Here is a 24265-nt window from a genome sequence, read left to right as displayed (position 1 = left end):
GGAACACTGCGGGGGCATTGGTGAGTCCGAAGGGCATGACCCTGTATTCATAGTGGCCGCTGGGTGTGTTGAATCCGGTCTTCCACTCGTCTCCCTCTTTTATTTGGACCAGATGGTATGCGTTGCGTAGGTCCAGTTTGGTGAATATCTTGGCCTGTTGGAGTTGGTCGAAGACAGAAGACATGAGAGGAAGAGGGTAACGGTTCTTGATGGTAATGTCATTGAGTGGGCTGTAATCAATGCAGGGTCTTAACGAGCCGTCTTTCTTCTTCACAAAGAACCCTGCTCCTGCTGGTGATGACGATGGGCGGATCAAGCCAGCTCTTAGTGATTCAGAGATATAGTCATTCATGGCTGCTCTTTCTGGACCAGAGACAGAGTACAGGCGCCCCTTGGGAATAGTGGCTCCGGGCAGTAAATCAATGGCACAGTTGTAGGAAGGGTGGGGTGGAAGTGACAGAGCCTTAGTTTTGCTGAAGACTTGACGTAGGTGGTGGTAACAGTGGGGAACATAATTCAGGCCCGGGAATTCTGAGTCTGTGGCGGGATTGGCAGAAAAAAGATAAATTTCCTTGACATTTTTCTTTTGGACAGTAGAAAAATTACATTTCTTTGTACATTCCCTTCCCCATACACTGATCTTCCTTGTTTTCCAGTCAACACGAGGGTTATGCTGGTACAGCCATGGATACCCCAAGATTAGCGAAGGAGAGGGGGAAATAATCAGGTATGGACAAATTTGTTCCTGGTGGCCGTCTATGTTCATTTGGAAAGGTTTACTGATGTGTGTGATGGTGAAAAACTCTTTACCACTTAGAGACCTGGCCCTAATGGCCCTAACTAGTGGTTCTGACTTGAGTCCTAGTCTCCTAGCTAAACCCAAGTCCATCAGAGTCTCATCTGCCCCAGAGTCTATTAGCGCCTCTAGTATTGTGGTCGTATGATGGGTTATCGTGATCTTGGTAAGAATACGTGGCGTCTGAGGAACAGCCGGAACATGACACACCGCTTGGGACCCCTTGGTTGGACATGAAACGACAAGATGGCCTGCCTCTCCGCAGTAAAAGCATCTTCCCTCCATCTGCCGCTTGCGTCGCTCCACTGGGGTCAGTCGGGCTCTCCCCAGCTGCATGGGTTCCTCCTTCCCATTTGTGCGCAGGTGAGGATGTAGCTCCGTAGGTGGGTGCCGAGTTGTCAACCAGCTAGGTGCGAAAGGACGGGCGGTTCTTCCTTCAGCTTCCGATCTTTCACCTCGCTGTCGTTTGAGCTGAGCTAGTCGGTTGTCCGTCCTGATGGCTAGTGCGATGAGGGCATCGAGGTTATCGGGTAGGTCCAGGGGAATGAGAAGGTCCTGTATGGAAGTTCCGAGCCCCTTAAGGAAAACATCATAGAGCGCCATGTCGTCCTATCCACTTTCAGCTGCCAGCGTGCGGAAGCGGATGGCGTAGTCGCACTTGGAACCGCTGCCCTGCTTTAAGCTGCTTAGTTCTTGTGCCTTTTCTCTGCTGGAGGACACCGGGTCAAAAGTTCTTGTTAGAGCAGCTTGAAAGTCTGTAAATGAGCGGCAAAGTGACGAGTTCTTCCCCCATTCGGCAGAAGCCCACGCCCTGGCTCTGTCCGTAAGATGGGAAATCATAAAAGCAATCTCGGAACGGTCAGTGGGAAATGCATGGGGCATCAATTCGCAATGAATAGCACAGTCAATCAAAAAGGTTTTGCACAAACCCGGGGCGCCAGCGTATGGCGCCGGAGGGGCCAGCTTGCATCCGGCTCCGGGAAGAGGTGAAGACAGAGTGGGAGCAATGGGTGGCGTGGGGGGCTGGGACGCCGGAACCGGTCGAGCAACCTGCTCAAGTAGCCCTTGCAGCTGGGAGGAAAGGTGACTCGTGTTTGCTGCCATTGCCGTCTGAAAATCCTCCTGTCGGGCGAGCCGTGATTCCTGCGTGCGCAGGATTTCAGCCAGTTGTTTAGCCTCTGCTGAGTCCATACTGGCCAGAGTATACTGTTAAACCTTGGCGAGAATGAGGACTCAGGTGCAGAAGGGGGACAATTGACACAGGCTTTATTTAACAGTTTTCTTTGAAATCTCTGTGAACAGAGTGATTAAGGCAAGGCGGCTATAGAATCTATGATATCAAAAGACAAATGGGCAAAACGCAATAAACAGAAAATCACTCCATAGGGAGGAAAAAGGCAATAGCAAAATTACACACGAATCTAATAACAAAAAGAACAACAATCTATGATTAGCAAAAAAAGTAAATCACTCATGCAGAGGAGACCAGAAACTCTAAACAGAAAGTACGCTATAAGAAGCTGAGATAACTACAAAGTAAAGCGCTCCAAGAGGAGGGCAAAAAAAGGCAAAGCACTGAAATAAACACAAAATTCTAGACCAAAAACTTTAGCAAACAAAATCACTCTTTCTCAGAGGAAACAAAGAAATCAATAAATAAGGCAAGGCAATACTTAGCGAACATGATTCAAGGCTGTGGACAAGGCTGTGGACAAGGCTGTGGACAAGGCTGTGGACAAGGCTGTGGACAAGGCTGTGGACAAGGCTGTGGACAAGGCTGTGGACACGTAGCGAGACGAGATACTCTGGCATAAGACAAGAGGAGGACGAGACATTTATACACACGAGGGAGGGTGACACAGGTGGGCACAATCAGGCAATCAGGAGAGACATCAGACCAGTGAAACAGGAGGAAGGGCAAGTGACCTGAAACAAGAGGGAGAGTTAACCTTTCAAAATAAAACAGGAAATGACAAGACAACATGAAACCAGACAATACTTCACCCAGGTGTGACAGTCGTTAAGAAAGTGGATGCTGTTGTCCCAGGGACGGGGGTAGCTTTTATTGTCCGTGAGGACATGTATGCCCTGGCACATTCGTCTAGTGTTCGTGGGGTTCTCAACATAAAACCGAATGTGATAAAAATATATCTATATAATATATTACCTATCTCAATTTAAAAGATTGATAAACCCAAAGTGTGTTATCTAAATTTTATTTCCAAATATTTCCAACATCAACCAAACATTGCACAACAAATGATTAGTTCAAATGTGAAAAAGTAAAAAAAAACTAAACAAAGCAATATCTGGATAGCCTTTTTTTGCCTGTGTCCAGCAAAGATTGGTATTTATAAACATAATGTGACTCGGTTTTCATTTAATGCTGTTCATTTTCCTCATCTTTCCAGGTGGAGTCTCTTAATATGTAGCAACTTCTTTCACACTGTCTTGTCTGCCTTCCTCCTGTCCCAGTGTGTGTAAGGCATTGGTTTTTAACCTTGTTGGAGGCACCGAACCCCCTCCAGTTTCATATGCGCATTCACCGAAACCTTCTTTATTGAAAAATAAAATGTTTTTTTTTTTTCAAATTCAAGACAAAGTTGTATGTTTTGGTAACACTTTAGTATAGGGGAACATATTCTAAGTAACAAAGACTTATTTTAGAGTTATTTGGACACTAGGGCAACATGTTCTAAGTAATAGAATATGTTAGTTATTTGGTTTGGGTTAAGGTCAGGCTTAGAGGGTTAGGGTTATAATAAGGCCATGCCGAATAAGGCATTAATTAGTACTTAATGACTAGTTAAGAACCAATATGTTACTAATTTGCATGTTAATAAGCAACTAATTAGTGGTGAATATGTTCCCCATACTAAAGTGTTACCATATTTTTTTTACTGGTGCACAAAATCAACCGTGCATGAACATCACCTTGTTCAAACAACAAAACTAAGACAGTGCATAAACTCACAACAAATTACACACCTGCAAATCAGTCAGCTGTTGCCGTATCTGTAATACCCCGACAGGGAGAAGTTTGTATTTACACGAAGAATCGGGTGTGTTTTGATCTCCACCGAACCCCTGAGGTCGACTCACCGAACCCCTGGGGTTCGATCGAACCCTGGTTAAGAACCACTGGTGTAAGGCCTTCCGAGACGACGCATACAGTACCACATATTTTCATCAAACAGCAAGGCTTTAAGAGAAAAGCTGAAAGTTGTGTTTTTAGCAAAAAAATGTTTCCAGTTTTCAGATGAAACTTAACTTGTAGTGCTTTCGGGGCGGCTGAATAAAATGGGAAAAGTGAATGTTTGGCGAAGCACGATGAAACACAACAAACATATGCAACAAATATGGGCTTTCGAACAGTAGTTTTTTTCCCCAATAACTAAGTGATGCATCAACCTGCTCCTGGAGACCTGTACACTGAACCCCTCATCAGCGTAAATGGTGAATACCTCAAAGCTGCTGAAAGATTTGTCTACCTGGGTAGCACCTTGTCACGCGTGGGCAACATCGAGGAGGACGTCATGCACAGGATAGCGCATGGAAGTGCTGCATTTGGCCGACTCCGCAGTTCTGTCTGGGAGCGCGGAGGGCTTAGCCTACAGACCAAACTTAAGGTCTACCGTGCTGTTGTCCTACCCGCCCTGTTGCATGCCTTTGAGACCTGGACTGTATACAGACGCCATGCTAAACAGCTTAACGCCTTCCACATGAGATCTCTCAGGAGGCTGCTCAACATCAGGTGGCAGGACAAGATCCCAGACACTGAGGTCCTCCACAGGGCTGAGATGGAGAGCACATATGCCATCTTCAAGCGTTCCCAGCTGAAATGGGCTGGCCATGTCTGTCACATGTCAGACGAACGCCTACCAAAAATGCTCCTGTACGGTGAACTGCACCATGGAAAGCGCTCACACGGCGGACAGCTGAAGCGCTTTAAGGACACCCTAAAGTTAAAGTTAAAGTACCAATGATTGTCACACACACACTAGGAGTGGTGAAATGTGTCCTCTGCATTTGACCCATCCCCTTGATCACCCCACTGGGAAGTGAGGGGAGCAGTGGGCAGCAGCGGTGCCGCGCCCAGGAATCATTTATGGTGATTTAACCCCCAATTCCAACCCTTAATGCTGATAAAGGTCAGTCTCAAGGGCTGTGGTCTGGACCCAGAGACCTGGGAAGCCGATGGCCAACACCGTTCAAACTGGCGCTCTGCAGTCTGGCATGGTGTAGCAGACTTCGAGGAAAAACGCATCCATGAAGCCGAACAGAAGCAACAGCTCCGCAAGACCAAAGACAGTTCCTCCCTCTCAAACAGCCACCCCCCCAGCCTTAACTTGCCCTCACTGCAGCAAGGATTGGCCTCATCAGCCATCTTCGCGCACACAAATCAACGTGAAGTCACCTAGTCATTTTTGAAAACGAAGGACTAACATTAAAATAGTAACAGAAAAGCTGAAAGTAGTGTTTTTAGCAATTTTTTTTCCAGTTTTCAGATCAAGCTTCACTTGTCTCATTGTATACAAATGTAATGTTTTCGGGGCGGCTAAATAAAATGGGAAAAGTGAATGTTTGGCGAAGCACGATGAAAGAAAACCAAAATATGCAACAAATGTGGGCTTCTGAACAGTATGATATTTTTCCAATAAAATAATTGCGGCCATTATCCGGTAGCTGGGTATGTCCAGTGTAGCACCCCACACGAGATTGAGGCCAAAAGTCTGATCAGAAAAAAGAAAATGTGAAACCCGGCATAACATATATTGAGGGAAAAATATTTTTTTTTCTGAAAGCTAATAAATAAATAATAATTCATTTTCGGAAAAAGCGGTCTGTGAGAGGCGGGGCGTGGTCGCGCGCCGCCTGCCGGCGATGGCATGCACAGGAGCCGGCTGGAAGCAAGATGACAGGTGAGTGGATACCTCAGCTGGAACGAGTTATCTAATCACCTGTCTCTATTTAGCAGCGTTGGTGACTGCAGGGCGGGGCTGAAAAGCCAGAAGGACCCCAGGAGGTGCTGAGGAGGCCAGAAGGGTTGTGGGAGGACTGAGCGAGTTAAAAACTTTGTGAGTGAACGAACTAAGACTGAAAAGACTTGGGGACTGAACGAAGAAGATGAACTGTTGTGGAAATTAAAAATGAAAAGAAAATCCTTTTGGGAACAAACAAAAGAAGAAATATTGTGTGTAAAAAGATTAAAAAGAATTGTCAACTTGAACTCCTGCTGTGATCCTTCGGTCCTGAAGACCCCACGACACAAACCTGTCACACGGTCAAAGCACAATAGTTAAAAAATACTAAGGATCTTTTTCCGGGAAACCTGCTTATGGAACCCCTCCGAACTGGGTATGGAGCCAAAACACTGCCAGTAAGATCTGGTATTGGAAAAAAATGACATTGTAGAAAAGGTTGAATTTAAACAAGTTTTGGCAACAAATAAATACAACGTTGAAAAAATACAATATTTTTGGTGGATACTTTTTTAAATGTGACATGTAATTAAGGCCAATATTTATATTTTGTACACTTGTTTTTTTTTTGTTTTGCATGTCCTCCCCGTGAATGCGTGGCTTCCCTCCGGGTACTCCGACTTCCTCCCACTTCCAAACACATGCACCCGGGGATAGGTTGATTGGCAACACTAAAATTGTCCCTAGTGTTTTATTGTGAGTGTGAATGTTGTCTGTCTATCTGTGTTGGCCCTGTGATGAGGTGGCGACTTGTCCAGGGTGTACACCGCCTTCCGCCCGTATGTAGCTGAGATAGGCACCAGCGCCGTCCCCCCCACCCCCACCCCCACCCACCCCCGCACCCCTGCGGCCCCAAATTGAATAAGGATGGATGTTTTTTTTTGTGTTCACAGGTTTTTATGATCAACTTTTTTTTCACATTCGCTTCTCTTTTTTTAAGGTTTTGTTTCTATTGTTTGGTTAACTAGGCACCCTCTATCCATCTTGGACACATTTAAGTCGCAGATAAACCAAAAGGGAGTCAATCTGTTGTTAGCGGTGCAACTGCTACACTGGCACCTACAACACCAGATATAGATGGATATGTCTCTGTAAGGACCCTTTGGATGGTCCATTTTTACTTTGGTCTGTTGCTCGCGCTGCCGCAGAAATCTGTTTTTTTAATGCTATTATTTTAATGTTTATTTTAATTCACTTTTTAAACTTACTTCTAAGGTTCCTTGGTTAAATGCCCCAATTTTTTTTTTCAAAGTTTTAACTTTTTTTTTTTAATAATTTAACACATAAACAGCATACAGTACAGGTCAAAAGTTTGGACACACTTTCTCATTCAATGCATTTTCTTTATTTTCACAACTACCGTGATTCCTTGAATTGCCACAGGGCATATAGTATGCGCCTGTCTTGAATTACTGCCGGGTCAAACTTGCTTCGCAAAATAATTAGCGCATGCTTAGTATTACCGCCGGGTCAAACTCGTGACGTCACGAGTGACACTTCCACTGTCATCATTTTCAAAATGGAGGAGGCTGATTTCAATACCGTTGATTTGAAATCGCATAAAGGGAAAAAGATTAAGAGCTATTCAGTAGGATTTAAGGTCCAAGCTTACATCACACTCAATTTTTTACTGAATGCCTTTGGTAAGTGCCAGAGTGAGAAGAGGTTTTAAAATAATTAGCGCATGCTTACTTTTACTGCATGCCTTTGATAAGCGCAGGAGTGAGAAGAGGTTTTATTAATTAGCGCCTCGGCGGCAATTCAATGAAATACGGCATTTATGTTGTAGATTGTCACTGAAGGCATCAAAACTATAAATAAACACATGTGGAGTTATGTACTCAACAAAAAAAGGTGAAATAACTGAAAACATGTTTTATATTCTAGTTTCTTCAAAAAATAGCCACCCTTTGCTCTGATTACTGCTTTGCACACTTTTGGCATTCTCTCAATGAGCTTCAAGAGGTAGTCACCTGAAAGGGTTTTTCACTTCACAGGTGTCATAGTTTTGATGCCTTCAGTGACAATCTACAATGTAAATAGTCATGACAAAAAAAGAAAACGATTTGAAATGAGAAGGTGTGTCCAAACTTTTGGCCCGAAGATATATGACAATCAAACCAAGGCATTTCCAATATAGAATAGAATAGAATAGAATGGAAAGTACTTTATTGATCCCTGGGAGAAATTCAGAAATATATCTCAATATTAGGGACAAGCGGGGGCTTCACGGTGGCAGAGGGGTTAGTGCGTCTGCCTCACAATACGAAGGTCCTGCAGTCCTGGGTTCAAATCCAGGCTCGGGATCTTTCTGTGTGGAGTTTGCATGTCCTCCCCGTGAATGCGTGGGTTCCCTCCGGGTACTCCGGCTTCCTCCCACTTCCAAAGACATGCACCTGGGGATAGGTTGATTGGCAACACTAAATTGGCCCTAGTGTGTGAATGTGAGTGTGAATGTTGTCTGTCTATCTGTGTTGGCCCTGCGATGAGCTGGCGACTTGTCCTGGGTGTACCCCGCCTTCCGCCCGATTGTAGCTGAGATAGGCGCCAGCGCCCCCCGCGACCCCGAAAGGGAATAAGCGGTAGAAAATGGATGGATGGATGGAGGGACAAGCGGTAGAAAATGGGTGGATGGATGGATTACCGATAGTCACTTGGTTGAGCAATCGGAATCTTTCTACAAACAACAAACATTTTACAAAAAGCTATGTAAACTAACACTACAGAAAGATAAAATAACAAATAAAATAAAAATACACTAAATAAAAATTCTAAAATATTGGGATTGTCTTCTAAAACAATTTTAATTACTCAAATTACTTACCATGAACTGATTAACATGGACCCGACTTAAACAAGTTTAAAAACTTATTCGGTTGTTACCATTTGATGGTCAATTTTACGGAATATGTACTGTGTGTGAATGTGAGTGTGAATGTTGTCTGTTTATCTGTGTTGGCCCTGCGATGAGGTGGCAACTTGTCCACGGTCTACCCCGCCTTCCGCCCGAATGCAGCTGAGATAGGCTCCAGCGACGCCAAAAGGGACACGCGGTAGAAAATGGATGGATGGATGTACTGTACTGTGCAATCTACTAATAAAAGTTCTCTCTTTTTTTCAAAACAATTTTTCAAGATGTTTAAAAACATTAAAGGGACAAGCGGTAGGAAATGGATGGATGGATGGATGAAATCACTGTGTCCAACTAACGCAGGGGTGTCCAAAGTGCGGCCCGGGGGCCATTTACGGCCTGCAGGTAAATTTTTAACGGGCCCATGGCACATTTTAAAAATACGACTGAAACATTTTTTAAACGTAAAAAAGGATATAAAGGAGCAAACGGATGAATGTAACAATAAAATGTTGCAATGTTTACTCCAATAACACAAAGCTCCCATGCAGGCTGTTTCTTTCTTTAAGAAATAATAATAAATCAAAATCAATGTCATTATGAATTATTGACCTATTCAAGGCTCCAATTACATCATGTTAAATTTTCCACTTTGAGATATTTTTTGGGGAAAATGTTGTTGCTGGTTTTTTTTAAAGAAGGGCCTAAAATGAACAAACAAAAAAAAATAAACAACAATAAAACTTATAATTGACGGATGGATCTGAAGTTGATCTCGAGATTATTGTGTTAAAAGTAAAGAGTAAAAAAAATTATAATTTATTTTTTAACACTTTAATGAGTAGGACCCTTTGGATCCCTAATCATTTTAGTGTGATTTGTTTTGAAGTGTCATTGCTCAAAAGATAATAATGAATTAAAATCAATGGTGTTATTAGTGTTTGACTTTTTTAAGGCTCCAATTATTATATAATCTCAAATATTCCACTTAGAAAAATATTGGGTGATAATATTGCATATGTTCAGTTTTTTTCCCCATCAAAAAACAGGGTATTCTTTGACAAAAAGAACATACAACTTAAATCTTTAAAATCATTATATTGACAGATGGCCCTAATGTTGATCTGGAGATTTAAAACTTGAATACCGTATTTCCTTGAATTGCCGCACGGCATATAGTATGCGCCTGCCTTCAATTACTGCCGGGTCAAAGTCGCTTCCCAAAATAATTAGCGCATGCTTAGTATTACCGCCTGGTCAAACTCGTGACGTCACGAGTGACACTTCCCCTGTCATCATTTTCAAAATGGAGGAGGCTGATTTCAATACCGGTAATTTGAAATTGCATAAAGGGAAGAAGATTAAGAGCTATTCAGTAGGATTTAAGGTCCAAGCTTACATCACACTAAAATTTTTACTGCATACCTTTGGTAGGTGCCGGAGTGAGAAGAGGTTTTAAAATAATTAGCGCAAGCTTACTTTTACCGCATGCCTTTGGTAAGCGCAGGAGTGAGAAGAGGTTTTAAATTAATTAGCGCCCCGGCGTCAATTCAGGGAAATACGGTAATAATAAAACAAAGTTATGCTGCATAATGACACATTTTTTATATTTTTTGGACCAAAACCCTTTGGGGTCCCTGGGATCAAGCCTGAGTGGAAGCCTAAATGTATATTGGTTATACATACCGTATTTCCTTGAATTGCCACAGGGCATATAGTATGCACGTGCCTTGAATTACTGCTGGGTCAAACTCACTTCCCAAAATAATTAGCGCATGCTTAGTATTACCGCTGGGTCAAACTCGTGACGTCACGAGTGAGATTTCCCCTGTCAACATTTTCGAAATGGAGGAGGCTGATTTCAATACCGGTCATTTGAAATCGCATAAAGGGAAAAAGATTAAGAGCTATTCAGTAGGATTTAAGGTCCAAGCTTACCTCACACTCAAATTTTTACTGCATACCTTTGGTAAGTGCCAGAGTGAGAAGAGGTTTTAAAATAATTAGCGCGTGCTTACTTTTACCGCATGCCTTTGGTAAGCGCAGGAGTGAGAAGAGATTTTAAATTATTAGCGCCCCGATGGTAATTCAAGGAAAAACGGTAATAATAAAACAAAGTAATACTGCATAATGACACATTTGTAATATTTTTTTGACCGAAACCCTTTGGGGTCCCCAGGATCAAGCCTGAGTGGAAGCCTAAATGTATATTGGTTATACATACCGTACTTCCTTGAATTGCCGTGGGGCATATAGTATGCGCCTGCCTTGAATTACTGCCGGGTCAAACTCACTTCCCAAAATAATTAGCGCATGCTTAGTATTACCGCCTGGTCAAACTTGTGACGTTAGGGTTAGCTTACCTCACACTCAAATTTTTACCGCATGCCTTTGGTAAGTGCCGGAGTGAGAAGAAGTTTTAAAATAATTAACGCATGCTTACTTTTACCGCATGCCTTTGGTAAGCGCAGGAGTAAGAAGGGGTTTTAAATTAATTAGCCCCCCCCCCCGGCGGCAATTCAAGGAAATAAGGTAATAATAAAACAAAGTAATACTGCATAATGACACATTTTTTATATTTTTTCGACCAAAACATTTGGGGTCCCCGGGATCAAGCCTGGGTGGAGGCCTAAATGTATATTGATTATACATATATTGTATTGGTTTTTAAAATAAAAAAATGTCAAAATGGCTCCCGCTTGCTTTGATTTTTCTGTCCGCAGCCCGAAGTGGAAAAAGTTTGGACACCCCTGAACGAACGTAAACAAAAACTTTTCCCGGCAAAAATGGCGACTACGACCCACGATGCATTGCGAGGTCACGTGACTTCCGGAGCCCTATAAGGTAAAACATGTCGGCATCCGAACCAGCAACAAAGGTAGCAAACGACACTTGCAAACATCACAGCCCGGGCTTATGATTTCAACATTTAAAAACACACTCAAACTGATGTCAAAACGTATGGTTGAATGTGTAGCGGTGTGTGAAACTAGGGGTTTCAATGTGTTGTTTGTTGTAGCATTTGCTTCCAAGCTTTCCTGATCTGTTAGCATTGGCCGCTAGCCTTCAACAGTATTGTGTTTAGAATCACTTCTTTTGTTTATATATTTTTTTTGGAGGTCGTCTTCCGTTGCAGGTTTACAGTGGTTTTAGTAATCCTCCCAATTATGTTGCACGGCTTTAAATGTGCGCATTCCTACATCATAGCAAAACAACACTCGTGTGTCAGCAATGAATGAACAACATGCATGTATTTATGATGTCAATAATGCAGTGTTTTTTCAACTTTTTTTTTGAGCCAAATCACCTTTTTTTGCGTTGAAAAAATCCAAAGGCACACCACCAGCAGAAATCATTAAAAAAACGAAACTCAGTTGACACGAAAAAGTCGTCGCAATTGTTGGATATGACTTTATACCATAACCAAGCATGCATTGATTGATTGATTGATTGAAACTTTTATTAGTAGATTGCACAGTACAGTACATCCATCCATCCTTTTCCTACCGCTTATCTCCTTTGGGCTCGTGGGGGGCGCTGGTGCCTATCTCAGCTACAATTGGGCGGAAGCCGACGTACACCCTGGACAAGTCGCTACCTCATCGCAGGGCCAACACAGACATATTCCGTACAATTGACCACTAAATGGTAACCCCCGAATAAGTTTTTCAACTTGTTTTAGTTGGGGTCCACGTTAATCAATTCATGGTACGAATATATTCTATCAGCATAATACAGTTTGATTGATTGATACTTTTCTTAGTATTTTGCACAGTTCAGTACATATTCCGTACAATTAACCACGATGTGATCAAGGGTGATGAGTCAAATGCAGAGAATAATTTCGCCACATCTAGTATGTGTGTGACAATCATTGGTACTTTAACTTTAACTTTTAAATGGTAACACCCGAATAAATTTTTCAACTTGTTTTAGTCGGGGTCCAAGTTAATCAATTCATGGTACAAATATATACTATCAGCATAATACAATTTGATTGATTGATTGATTGATGGATTGATACTTTTATTAGTAGATTGCACAGTTCAGTACATATTCCGTACAATTGACCACTAAATGGTAACACCCGAATAAGTTTTTCAACTTGTTTTAGTCGGGGTCCACGTTAATCAATTCATGGTACAAATATATACTATCAGCATAATACAGTTTGATTGATTGATACTTTTATTGGTATATTGCACAGTTCAGTACATATTTCGTACAATTGACCACTAAATGGTAACACCCGAATACGTTTTTCAACTTGTTTAAGTCGGGGTCAACGTTAATCAATTCATGGTACAAATATACACTATCAGCATAATAAAGTCATCACACAGGTTAATCGTCATAGTATATACATTGAATTATTTACATTATTTACAATCCAGGGGGTGGGATGAGGAGCTTTGGTTGATATCAGTACTTCAGTCATCAACAATTGCATCAACAGAGAAATGGACATTGAAACAGTATAGGTCTTACATGGTAAGATATGTACAGCGAGCAGAGAACATAGTGAGTTCAGATAGCATAAGAACAAGTATATACATTAGGAAAACATTTGATTATTTACATTAGGTTATTTATAATCCGGGGAGATGGGATGTGAATGGAGGAGGGCATTAGTAAAGGGTTGAAGTAGCCTGGAGGTGTTGTTTTAGAGCGGTTTTGAAGGAATATAGAGATGCACTTACTTTTACACCTGTTGGGAGTGCATTCCACATTGATGTGGCATAGAAAGAGAATGAGTTAAGACCTTTGTTAGATCGGAATCTGGGTTTAACGTGGTTTGTGGAGCTCCCCCTGGTGTTGTGGTTATGGCGGTCATTTACGTTAAGGAAGTAGTTTGACATGTACTTCGATATCAGGGAGGTGTCACGGATTTTATAGACTAGGCTCAGTGCAAGTTGTTTTACTCTGTCCTCCACCCTGAGCCAGCCCACTTTGGAGAAGTGGGTTGGAGTGAGGTGTGATCTGGGGTGGAGGTCTAAAAGTAACCAGACTAGCTCTTTTTGGGATGTTTGGAGTCTAGATTTGAGGGTTTTGGAGGTGCTAGAGCAGTGGTTCTCAACCTTTTTTCAGTGATGTACCCCCTGTGAACATTTTTTTAATTCAAGTACCCCCTAATCAGAGCAAAGCATTTTTGGTTGAAAAAAATAGATAAAGAAGTAGAATACAGCACTATGTCATCAGTTTCTGATTTATTAAATTGTAAAACAGTGCAATATATTGCTCATTTGTAGTGGTATTTATTGAACTATTTGGAAAAAAATATATAAAAATAACTTGTTGAAAAATAAACAAGTGATTCAATTATAAATAAAGATTTCTACACACAGATGTAATCATCAACATAAAGTGCCCTCTTTGGGAATTGTAATAGAGATCCATCCAGGTTGTACCCCGCCTTCTGCCTGATTGTAGCTGAGATAGGCTCCAGCACCCCCCGCGACCCCGAAAGGGATAAGCGGTACAAAATGGATGGATGAATGGACTTCCAGTTCAATTGTGCCACCTGAGTTTTACAACCATCAATCCATTTCCTACCGCTTATTCATTTCGGGGTCGCGGGGGGTGCTGGAGTCTATCTCAGCTACAATCACAACTAATTATAAATTAAACACGCTTCTGCATTAGCGTTGGCTTTTGCCAATAATGTTTAAAATGCAATTATGCTAATGGACCATCCTGTTTACTTATTTTTTTATTTTACAATAAAAGTCTGTTTTCTGCTACCCTGACATTTGACAACATACAAAATGCTGGACAAAAGTTATTCAGTTATCTCAACAACTTTTTGGTGTTTTTGTGAAAGCTTCCCTATTTAAAGAATATATTATTTAGAGTTTAATACTATTAATGTACCATTTTTAAAAGTTAGGGACAGGTCTGCCACCTTCTACTTTGTGGCTTGAGCTGCCATATAATTGAACAAATATTTTAAATAATGTGAAAGTAGTTAAAGTACACACACACGCACACTCACACTCGCATGCATTTCATGTCATTGACCCTTAGGGGTCATTTTGTGCAATTGTGACAATTTATTGATAGCAACCTCGGACATATCCAGCAAGACGACCAAGATAGTTTCAGCAGAAACAATAACATTTTTCAAACAGGTTTTTCATTTGTACGTTCAGAGTGTAGTTGCGTAAGACGCGCATGATTTGGATTCGGACCACTTTAATAAATAGTAAAATCCCTTGGAGATGGTTAAAACATAAACAATAATGTCTTACTCTAAATGTTTTTCAATGGGTAAAATGTTAAATATGTTGCTTTTTCACCAGGATTCTATAGAAGAAAAAGACTCGAAATGTGAGTCAATAGCTGGGCCCAGTCAAGTCAAGCAGGGTAAGTATGGTCGGCAGCTTTTTTTTTTATTACACTTTAAATGAGAACATATTTAATTGATGAAATCCTATTTTTTATTCAGACGATGCGGACAACACCATGACTTCTGTTGCCAGAAAAACTGAACCATTTAGCAGCGTGCAGCCAGTGTTGAGCGCCCAGCCGCTGGGAAGGGATGCGCCCAAAGATGGAGAGGATGGAGAAAAATGGCCAGCTGAGTCCTCCCCACTTAACAAACCAGGTAAATTATTGCTTATGAATCGCCACCAATTCCTTATTTTGGCAATTTTGTACAGTAGTACCAATTAATCTCGACGTCCCTCTGACCGACTGACATAAGGTGTTCTAAACCAGAAATAGTTACTGTTTGCACATTTACTTTGACATATGGAAAACGGACGAGAACAGATTTTTAAACCTACGACAGTTTTTTGGAAAATTGTTTTCCTCCATTTATGCATATTTTTATTTTAGTTTTCCTTTCTGGGTTTTAAACTCCTTTTTAACAGAGCTGCCTCGGTAATTTAGTTGTCTGTCTGGACTTCATTGATGAAGTTTCGTACCTGGCAAAGTTTCTGCCGGTGGCTAACAATCTTTAAAAAAATTATTCATTGTGTACATTTTCTTAGTTGCTGTGGTAGAATCCAGGTTAATATTGCCATGCTTTTATTTTGAATTTTACTTTGCACTGAGTGCATGCATTAATGCAGTGTAACTAGACAGCACATTGGCAAGTCTGTTTTCGTACGCCCCACCTTTCATTTGATTCTGACAAATTTCACCAAAGGTAACAAAGCATACATACGTTAATGGCTTGCCTTCTATGTTTTTTTTTTTTGAGTACTTCTTCAAAATAAGCCACCGTGGGGCCAAAGAAAGTTGCGAGTTGGAGCATACTGACGTGGGGTTGTGGAGTCACGTCAGTGTTCCATGTTGTGCCGTCTAGCGCATGTATACAGGTGCTGTTCATATTATTAGAATATCATGAAAAAGTTTATTTATTTCAGTAATTATATTCAGAACGTGAAACTTACATATTATATCAATTCATTACACACATAGTGATATATTTGAAATGTTTATTTCTTTAAATTTTGATGATTAGTACTGACAATTACTGAAAATCCCAAATTCAGTATCTCAGAAAATTAGAATATTAGTTACGACTAGTACCCAAAAATTTTTTTTAAAATGTGGGCCAACTGAAAAGTATGAACATGGAAAGTTTCAGCATGTACGGCAATCAATACTTAGTTGCAGCTCCTTTTGCCTGAATTGCTGCAGCAATACGGCGTGGCATGGAGTCTACCAGTCTGTTGCACTCCTCAGGTGTTATGAGAGCCCAGGTTGCTTTAATAGTGGCCTTCAGCTCTTCAGCATTGTTGGGTCTGGCATCTCGCATCTTCCGCTTCACAATACCCCATAGGTTTTCTATGGGGTTAAGGTCAGGTGAGTTTGCAGGCCAATCAAGAACAGGGATACCATGGTCCTTAAACCAGGCACTGGTAGATTTGGCACTGTGTGCAGGTGCCAAGTCATGTTGGAAAATGAAATCTTCACCTCCATAAAATTGGTCTGTGGCAGGCAGCATAAAGTGTTTTAAAACTTCCTGGTAGACTGCTGCATTGACCCTAGACCTCAGGAAACACAGTGGACCAACACCAGCAGATGACATGGCACCCCAGACCATTACCGATTGTGAAAATTTGACACTGGACTTCAGGCAACGTGGATTCTGTGCCTCTCCTGTCTTCCTCCAGACTGTGGGACCTTGATTTCCAAAGGAGATACAAAATTTACTTTCATCTGAAAACATAACTTTGGACCACTCAGCAGCTGTCCAGTCCTTTTTGTCTTAAACCCAGGCGAGACGCTTTTGACGTTGTCTCTTATTCAAGAGTGACTTTACACAAGGAATGCGACAGCTGAAGCCCATATCTTGCAAACGTCGGTGCGTGGTGGTTCTTGAAGCACTGACTCCAGCTGCAGTCCACTCTTTGTGGATCTCTCCCACATTTTTGAATCGGTTTTGTTTGACAATCCTCTCCAGGGCGCGGTTATCCCTCTTGCGCGTACACTTTTTTCTACTACATCTTTGTCTTCCCTTCGCCTCTCAATTAATGTGCTTGGACACAGAGCTCTGGGAACATCCAACCTTTTGTGTCTTGCCCTCCTTCTTTAAAGTATCAATGGTCATCTTTTGGACAGTTGTCAAGTCAGCAGTCTTCCCCATGATTGTGTGTCATACAGAATCAAAACGAGAGACCATTTAAAGACTTTTCCAGGGGTTTTGAGTTAGTTAGCTAATTAGAGTGTGGCACCAGGTGTCTTCAATATAGAATAGAATAGAGTTTTATTGTCATTATTGCAATGAACAGGTTCAAAGAACAACGAAATTATCTGACCTTTTCACCATATTCTAATTTTCTGAGATGTTGAATTTAGGGTTTTCATTGGTTGTCAGCTATAATCATCTCCTTTTTGGCAAAAAACACTTGAAATGTATCAGTCTGTTTGGAATGAATGTATACATTCTACAAGTTTGACTTTCTAAATGGAATTAATGAAATAAGTCAACTTTTTCATGATATTCTAATAATATGACCAGCACCTGTAAGTGATGGCATCAGCCTAAGTCGTGTAAACACAGTAATTCTTGGATACGACACTAGTGGCAGCCTTTTGGTAAAGAAGGTGAGAAACACCATTGAGTTCAGGAAAGAACTCGGAGCAAAATACAAAAGGTAGAACAGGGTTTGCATTTAATGTAACTAAACATTGCGCACCGCCAAGGCAAAATCATAGCCGTCACACCTTAAAATGTGTGAACACAGATTTAAGTAATGTAATGTGTTGTAACCTCTAGAAGTCATCACGCAATATCCGACGCTATTTTTAACTTTTATTCTCAATCTTATGCTAACAACCAGCCAAATTCATTGTCTCCGTGCTTCAATTTCGGACACACATCACTTCCTAATTCTGTTAATCCGCTTTCAGGCACAGAGGGTGTGTTTGCGATCATGGGAAAAATTCTAATTAAACTAAAACCACACAAACACAATACATTACTACCAGTAGGTTGTTACAGTATGATTGTACATAAACATAGCTTATTTTTTGCGCACTATTGACAAGTGATGCACCGAAAATTCTGTTACCAAAACAAGACTTTGATCACAGCGCTGCCAAAACCAGATGTTGTGATAAAGTAAACAAGACGCACGGCAAGGAAAAGGCAAGGCAACTTTATTTATAGAGCATGTTTAGAACAATTTTTAAATTGGACCAAAGTGCTTTATAGGTTAAAAAGAATAGAGCACAAACAAAACTAAAACTAAGAACATAAACAATGAATGAGTTAAACACGCGATAGTCTGGAGCTTGGTCAGCATTTCTGCGATGTGAAAATAACTTTAATACATCCCAGATATATCTGTGGACAACGATCTACAAAATGTGCAAATATTAAAAAGTTGAAAAAGTTCAACTGGAGCAGCAGCGCAAAGCAAGTGTGACGTCATGCTCACTGCAGCTGGCTTTTCGCCGGGGGACATCGAGGCACAGAAGTAGATTTGTGTAAACAAGAGTACAGTCTATAATAACACCGGAAAAAGATACTATATTTGTTGCTAGTTGTTTTTATTAAAGAAAAAGTCACAAAGTCTTCAAAAAATCTCAACAAAGTACATTATACAATAACCAGCAACAATTGAAAATATAGCAAAACATAATATACAAAAATGTTACTACTAAATGATAATTACACAGATTTATTTTTAAATGTATGCATACATTTGTTGAGCCCTTTTAAAGAACATCATATAATCATAGCAAATTATAGGTTGTATGTTAGGTACTCATCTGGACTGTGGAACCATTGGCACACATGTTTGTATGTCGGAAACTGACATTTGGGCTTTATGTTTTATGTTTTGTTTATTGTTTGGTTTTTTAATGTTTTATTGTTTTGTTTTTAATGTTTTGTATTGTGTTTTTATATGTTTAATGGATCTTATGGTCTGCAATAAAGATTGATATAAAATGATGTCATCGTGACCACGCCCCCAGGTATCCTGACAATCTTCGGGAAAGCCGGAAGAGTGTTCAGTAGATGCAAAAGTGATGTTGAATGTCCATTCATCTATGTCATTCCTCATTTGTATAAATTTATGTTTGACGTTGTCGTTTCAACACTACACTGTAATATTTAGAATGCATGTCGACGTAAACGGACATATATATATATATATATATATATATATATATATATATATATATATATATATATATATATATATATATATATATATACTTATATACAGTATATATACAGTACAGGCCAAAATTTTGGAGACATCCTCTCATTCAATGTGTTTTCTTTGTTTACATTACTATTGACTATTTACATTGTAGATTGTCACTGAAGGCATCAAAACTATGAATGAACACGTGGAGTTATGTACTTAACAAACAAAGGTGAAATAACTGAAAACATGTTTTATATTCTAGTTTTTCAAGCACATCTGTGAGGTGAAAACCATTTCAGGTGACTAACTCTTGTAGCTCATAGGGAGAATGCCAAGAGTGTGCAAGGCAGTAATCTGAGCAAAGGGTGGCTATTTCGAAGAAACTAGAATATAAAACATGTTTTCAGTTATTTCATCTTTTTTGATAAGTACATAACTCCACATGTGTTCATTCATAGTTTCGATGCCTTCAGTGACAATCTACAATGTAAATAGTTATGAAAATAAAGAAATGCATAGAATGAGAAGGTGTGTCCAAACCTTTGGCCTGTACTGTATATCAGGTATGCTTGGTGTAAATGTTGTGTATGTATGTGTGTGTGTGTGTGTGTGTGTGTGTGTATATGTGTATATATATATATATATATATATATATATATATATATATATATATATATATATATATATACATACATATATATATATGTATATATCTCCATACCACTTGTGCCTTTTGGGGTCGCGGGGGGGGGGGGGGTCGCTGCATTCGGGCGGAATGCGGCGTACACCCTGGACAAGTCGCCACCTCATCGCAGGGAGACAATATTTTTAATATATATTTATTTATATATACATTTTTACATAAATTTGCCTTTTCTTCTCAAATTTAATGTGGACAAAAGCATTGGACCTTTTATGTGAACTTCCACTTTTTAAAGATAAGAACCTGTTAGAACAGGACTTGATAATCTAGTCAACATTGATTGATTGTTGACTTAAGCAGGTCCCACTGTAATGCTTTGTACTTCTCTTTTTCAGGGCGTGCGGCCAAATCCTTACAAATGTCATCGTCCTCCTTGTTGTCCTCTCCTTCCACGTCATTGACGCTGTCGCCAGGTCGAGCAAAGATGAGTGTTTCTGGGCCTGTCAGTAGTAAACCCGTGCTGCCGTCTGCGCCTTCGTCGTCCTCCTCTCCATCACTTTTAGGTGAAGCCCCTAAAATTCACCGAGCACGCAAAACAATGAACCGGCCACCACCAGCGCAGGTAAGTCTTCTGGACCTAACAGAGTTATGGTAAAAGATACCCATGTTCTATTAAAAATAGAATAGGATAGGATAGACTTTATTCATACTACAATAGAGAAAAGATGTGGTTGCTGTGTAGTTAAAAAAAGTCCGAAAAAAACAATAAAGAACACGAATTACATAAACTACATTAAAAGAGCACAGAGCTGATGCAACCAGCTGCCACTTCAGCAGCTTCATTTCTACATACAGCTACAAAGTAAAACACATCGAAAAAACAAAAATAGGCAATAAATAATACATATTGCTCATATATGTTCGCACCATGCATTGACAAATAACAAAAACATAATATTTACACCCACATACTGTACACTGCGGTGGCCTCTGTAGTACTTGGTGCCATCATCTGCTAGGGGTGAGAAGACAGGAACAGCCCCAACCAAGAAATTCGAGGCCTCGGCTGCCCACTAGCTCTCGGCTGATGTTCGGCCCGTACAGATGTACGAGAATCCGTGTAGGGAGACCAAAGTTTCCGATACATGCTCGTTCATCCAGGGCTTTGTTAAGTTTGTCCATCATGACGTTCAACGCTAGCTACGTAGCCCTGTTTCTTCTCCCGCATCTCCTACGGGCTTTCCACGGGGACTCCGGTGTGGCAGACAGCCAGCAACTGGTTTACGGTGCAAACATGGCCAAAAGGCCTCCCTGAGGCGGGTCCAAAAGTTCTCAAAAAGGCACCGCAGAAGTCACGAAAGTGCCACCTCTTGTTGCGCAATCCCAACAGGGCCCCAACCGAAATGAAACAAACACATGAAAACAAGAGGGAAACATCAAGAACACAATGCGAGGATACACAAGAGTGCAGAGCTCCTGTAACCAGCAGCCACTGCAGCGGCACCATCTTGGAAAAGTTATCCTGCTTTGAATATGTTATTGATCAATTATTTAATAACTATGTTGCATTGACTATATTTTCATCATCACTTCATCCACTAACTACTTTTATTATACAGATGAGCCAAATTCAAACACCAAGTTCACCAATGCCTCCTTCAGGGTCATCCTCAGATACCGAAACTGGTGAGTGTCTTCATATACTGGCTCAAACCTGTGTTATACAGTGGAACCTGTTTAAGTCGGCCTCGCTTATGTAGACAAACTGTTTAAGTCGACCAACTCACAAGTCACTGTCCACTATGTTTTGTTCCCATAGTTTTTTTGCTTGGCACTCAGCATCAAGGGTTGAAATTGGGGGTTAAATCACCAAAAATGATTCCCAAGCGCGGCCACTGCTGCTGCCCACTGCTCTCCTCACCTCCCAGGGGGTGAACAAGGGGATGGGTCAAATGCAGAGGACAAATTTCACCACACCTAGTGTGTATGTGACAATCATTGGTACTTTAACTTTAATTTTAACTTCAAACTTTAACTGGGACCTCCACTTTTTGTGGGAAATTTTGCTTATCTATTAATAATAACAATAATGGATTAGATTTATATAGCGCTTTTCTATTGAGTAGACACTCAAAATGCTCACAGAGAAGTGAGAACCCATCATTCATTCACTCCACGTTCACATTTAGGTGGTGGTAAGCTTAATTTGTAGCCACAGCTGCCCTGGGGTAGACTGACGGAAGCGTGGCTGCCAATTTGCGCCAACGGCCCCTATGACCACCACCTATCATTCATTCACATGCATTCACCAGTGTGAGCGGCACAAACGCACATCGTCAACATTAAAATGTCACTTTTGTTTGCGTTTATACAAAAAAAGCTCCGCTGTTCATGGCCAACATGTGCTGTACTGCAGTGCCCGTGCAGAAATTTATGTCTGCGTATTTCAGGTTCCAGGCACTCTGTGCAGTCCGGATTTTACGAGTTACACTTATTTAAGGATTAACCGAAGCAACAAAATATAAATTAAAGCTTTTTTCTAATTTAATTAATCAATTTAACTGATTGATAATTGCAGCCCTAAAAACATGCATCAAAATAAATTAAAGTTTGATTAAAAATGTATAACAATTGTTTGCGTGCCACAATTTTGTGAGGGGAGGTGCTGAATCACTGTTACAATATTAGATTAGTATCACCTCCAAAATCTTTTTACTCATTCCTTATCCCATTTTGGGCATTTCTTGAAAGTTTCATAAAAATCCTCCCATAACCTTTTGAGTTGACTATCTAACCAATTGACAATTGACTGGGTGGTGTGGCTCAGATGGTAGAGCAGCCGGCTAGAAACTTGAGAGTTCCTGGTTCAAATCCATCTTCTGCCATCCCAGTCGCTGCTGTTGTGTCCTTAGGGAAGCCCACACTGGTCTAAATGTAGCTTAAATGTAGGTAAGGGGTTTCTCTATGTATAAAGTGCTTTGAGTTACTAGAGGAAAAAGTACGATATAAATATAATTCACTTAAATTATTTTTCACTTCATCGGCAATTACATAATCTCCTGGCGGAGGTAATAAAGATATGTACAAGTAGAGGAAAACCATGTCAACAAACTACCCTGGGATCAAAAATCTGTATATTTTCACTCATTTTCCTTATGTCACAAGTATACTGCTGCAAGGTCCAGTTTAGTAGATTATGTCGACAACAGCTTGTTTCAGCCAGTCTGAGGGGCGTAGACATAAACAGGTTGCAATTATCCATCCATCCATTTTCTACCGCTTGTTCCCTTTCGGGGTCGCGGGGGGCGCTGGCGCCTATCTCAGCTACAATCGGGCGGAAGGCAGGGTATGTTAAACAAAAAGCAATCGGGTAATTGATTTTTTGGAGTTGATTAAGTTTAGTCCAATGTCCCTATCCCTATTCCCCGTTGTATTTATTTTAATATGTCTATTACCTTAATATGGTAAACTTTTTTTTGTGTTACCGGGTCCTTATTAAAGTGTCACTTTTTCTGCAGTTGCAAAAAAGAGAAAAGTGGACCACATATCTGCCAGCACTCCTGAGAAGATATTTTCCGACAATACACAAAATACGGTACGCCGAATATCAAGACTTTATTTGATTCAAGGAAGTGAGTTATTTTCTTCTAACTTTGTTGAAAAGGTGAGTGCTGGGGACCATAAAGTGGTATGGTGGTTAGCATGTTAGCTGCACAGACAGGAGTTTTAGGGTTAGACTGTCTGTCTGGACTTTGCATGTTTTTCCCTATGCGTGGGTGGGTTTTCATTGGGAAATTCAGCTTCCACCCACATCGCTAAAACACGCATTTCAGGTTAATCAGAAATGTAATTGCCCATTGGTGTGAATGTGAGTGGGAATGTTCCTTGTGTGCCTTGTGATTTTTTTTTTTTAGTCCAAGCAAAGGCTTGCATCGACTGGAAATAGTGCAGATTCTGCACAATTTGTATCAAAGCAATACATCACATTTATTGGCTTATCAGATCGAAATATTCCCTGTCTTTTGCAGGATTCAGAGTCCGAATCAAAAAGAAACACACCCATTCAAAACAAATCTCAGGAGTTCCCATGGCATCAGGCAGGAAAGGAACAAATCACCTGTGATGTAGTGGAAGCTGGTGGAGGTGAGTGAAAAAGTAAACATCTTCTGGTCATTTGGTATCAAGTCTTACATAAAATAACAGTGCTTAACAGTAAAAAACATATCTTTAACTATACTTGTGTATTCACGTTCTTATACAAATTAACCTAATGACTAACTCATGACAAAACCTGATAAATATTGGCCATGGCCCAATACCACTTTTTCATGTCTATCCGATTCGATACTGCTACTTAGTAACCTATGTTGTTGTTACAGT

At 40.6% G+C, this 24265-nt stretch overlaps 1 protein-coding gene across 2 annotated transcripts in view; it reads left to right on the top strand.

Moving 5' to 3' along the window:
* Positions 1 to 11450: 11450 nt before the first annotated feature.
* ehmt2 (euchromatic histone-lysine N-methyltransferase 2) overlaps positions 11451 to 24265 on the top strand; it is a 47957-nt gene continuing 35142 nt past the window's right edge. The window contains exons 1-7 of one of the 2 annotated variants that reach the window (XM_061882078.1): positions 11451 to 11507; positions 14929 to 14992; positions 15075 to 15233; positions 20281 to 20507; positions 21505 to 21571; positions 23404 to 23480; positions 23914 to 24028. In XM_061882078.1, coding sequence (XP_061738062.1) covers positions 11481 to 11507; positions 14929 to 14992; positions 15075 to 15233; positions 20281 to 20507; positions 21505 to 21571; positions 23404 to 23480; positions 23914 to 24028 — 736 coding nt within the window. In that variant the 5' untranslated portion in view covers positions 11451 to 11480. The remainder of the gene's footprint in view (positions 11508 to 14928; positions 14993 to 15074; positions 15234 to 20280; positions 20508 to 21504; positions 21572 to 23403; positions 23481 to 23913; positions 24029 to 24265) is intronic. The other variant, XM_061882079.1, reaches the window with a different exon arrangement.

This window comes from Nerophis ophidion, linkage group LG21 (assembly GCF_033978795.1).
Source record: "Nerophis ophidion isolate RoL-2023_Sa linkage group LG21, RoL_Noph_v1.0, whole genome shotgun sequence".
Taxonomy (NCBI): Eukaryota; Metazoa; Chordata; class Actinopteri; order Syngnathiformes; family Syngnathidae; genus Nerophis; species Nerophis ophidion.
This window is presented reverse-complemented; position numbering and strand designations above follow the sequence as displayed.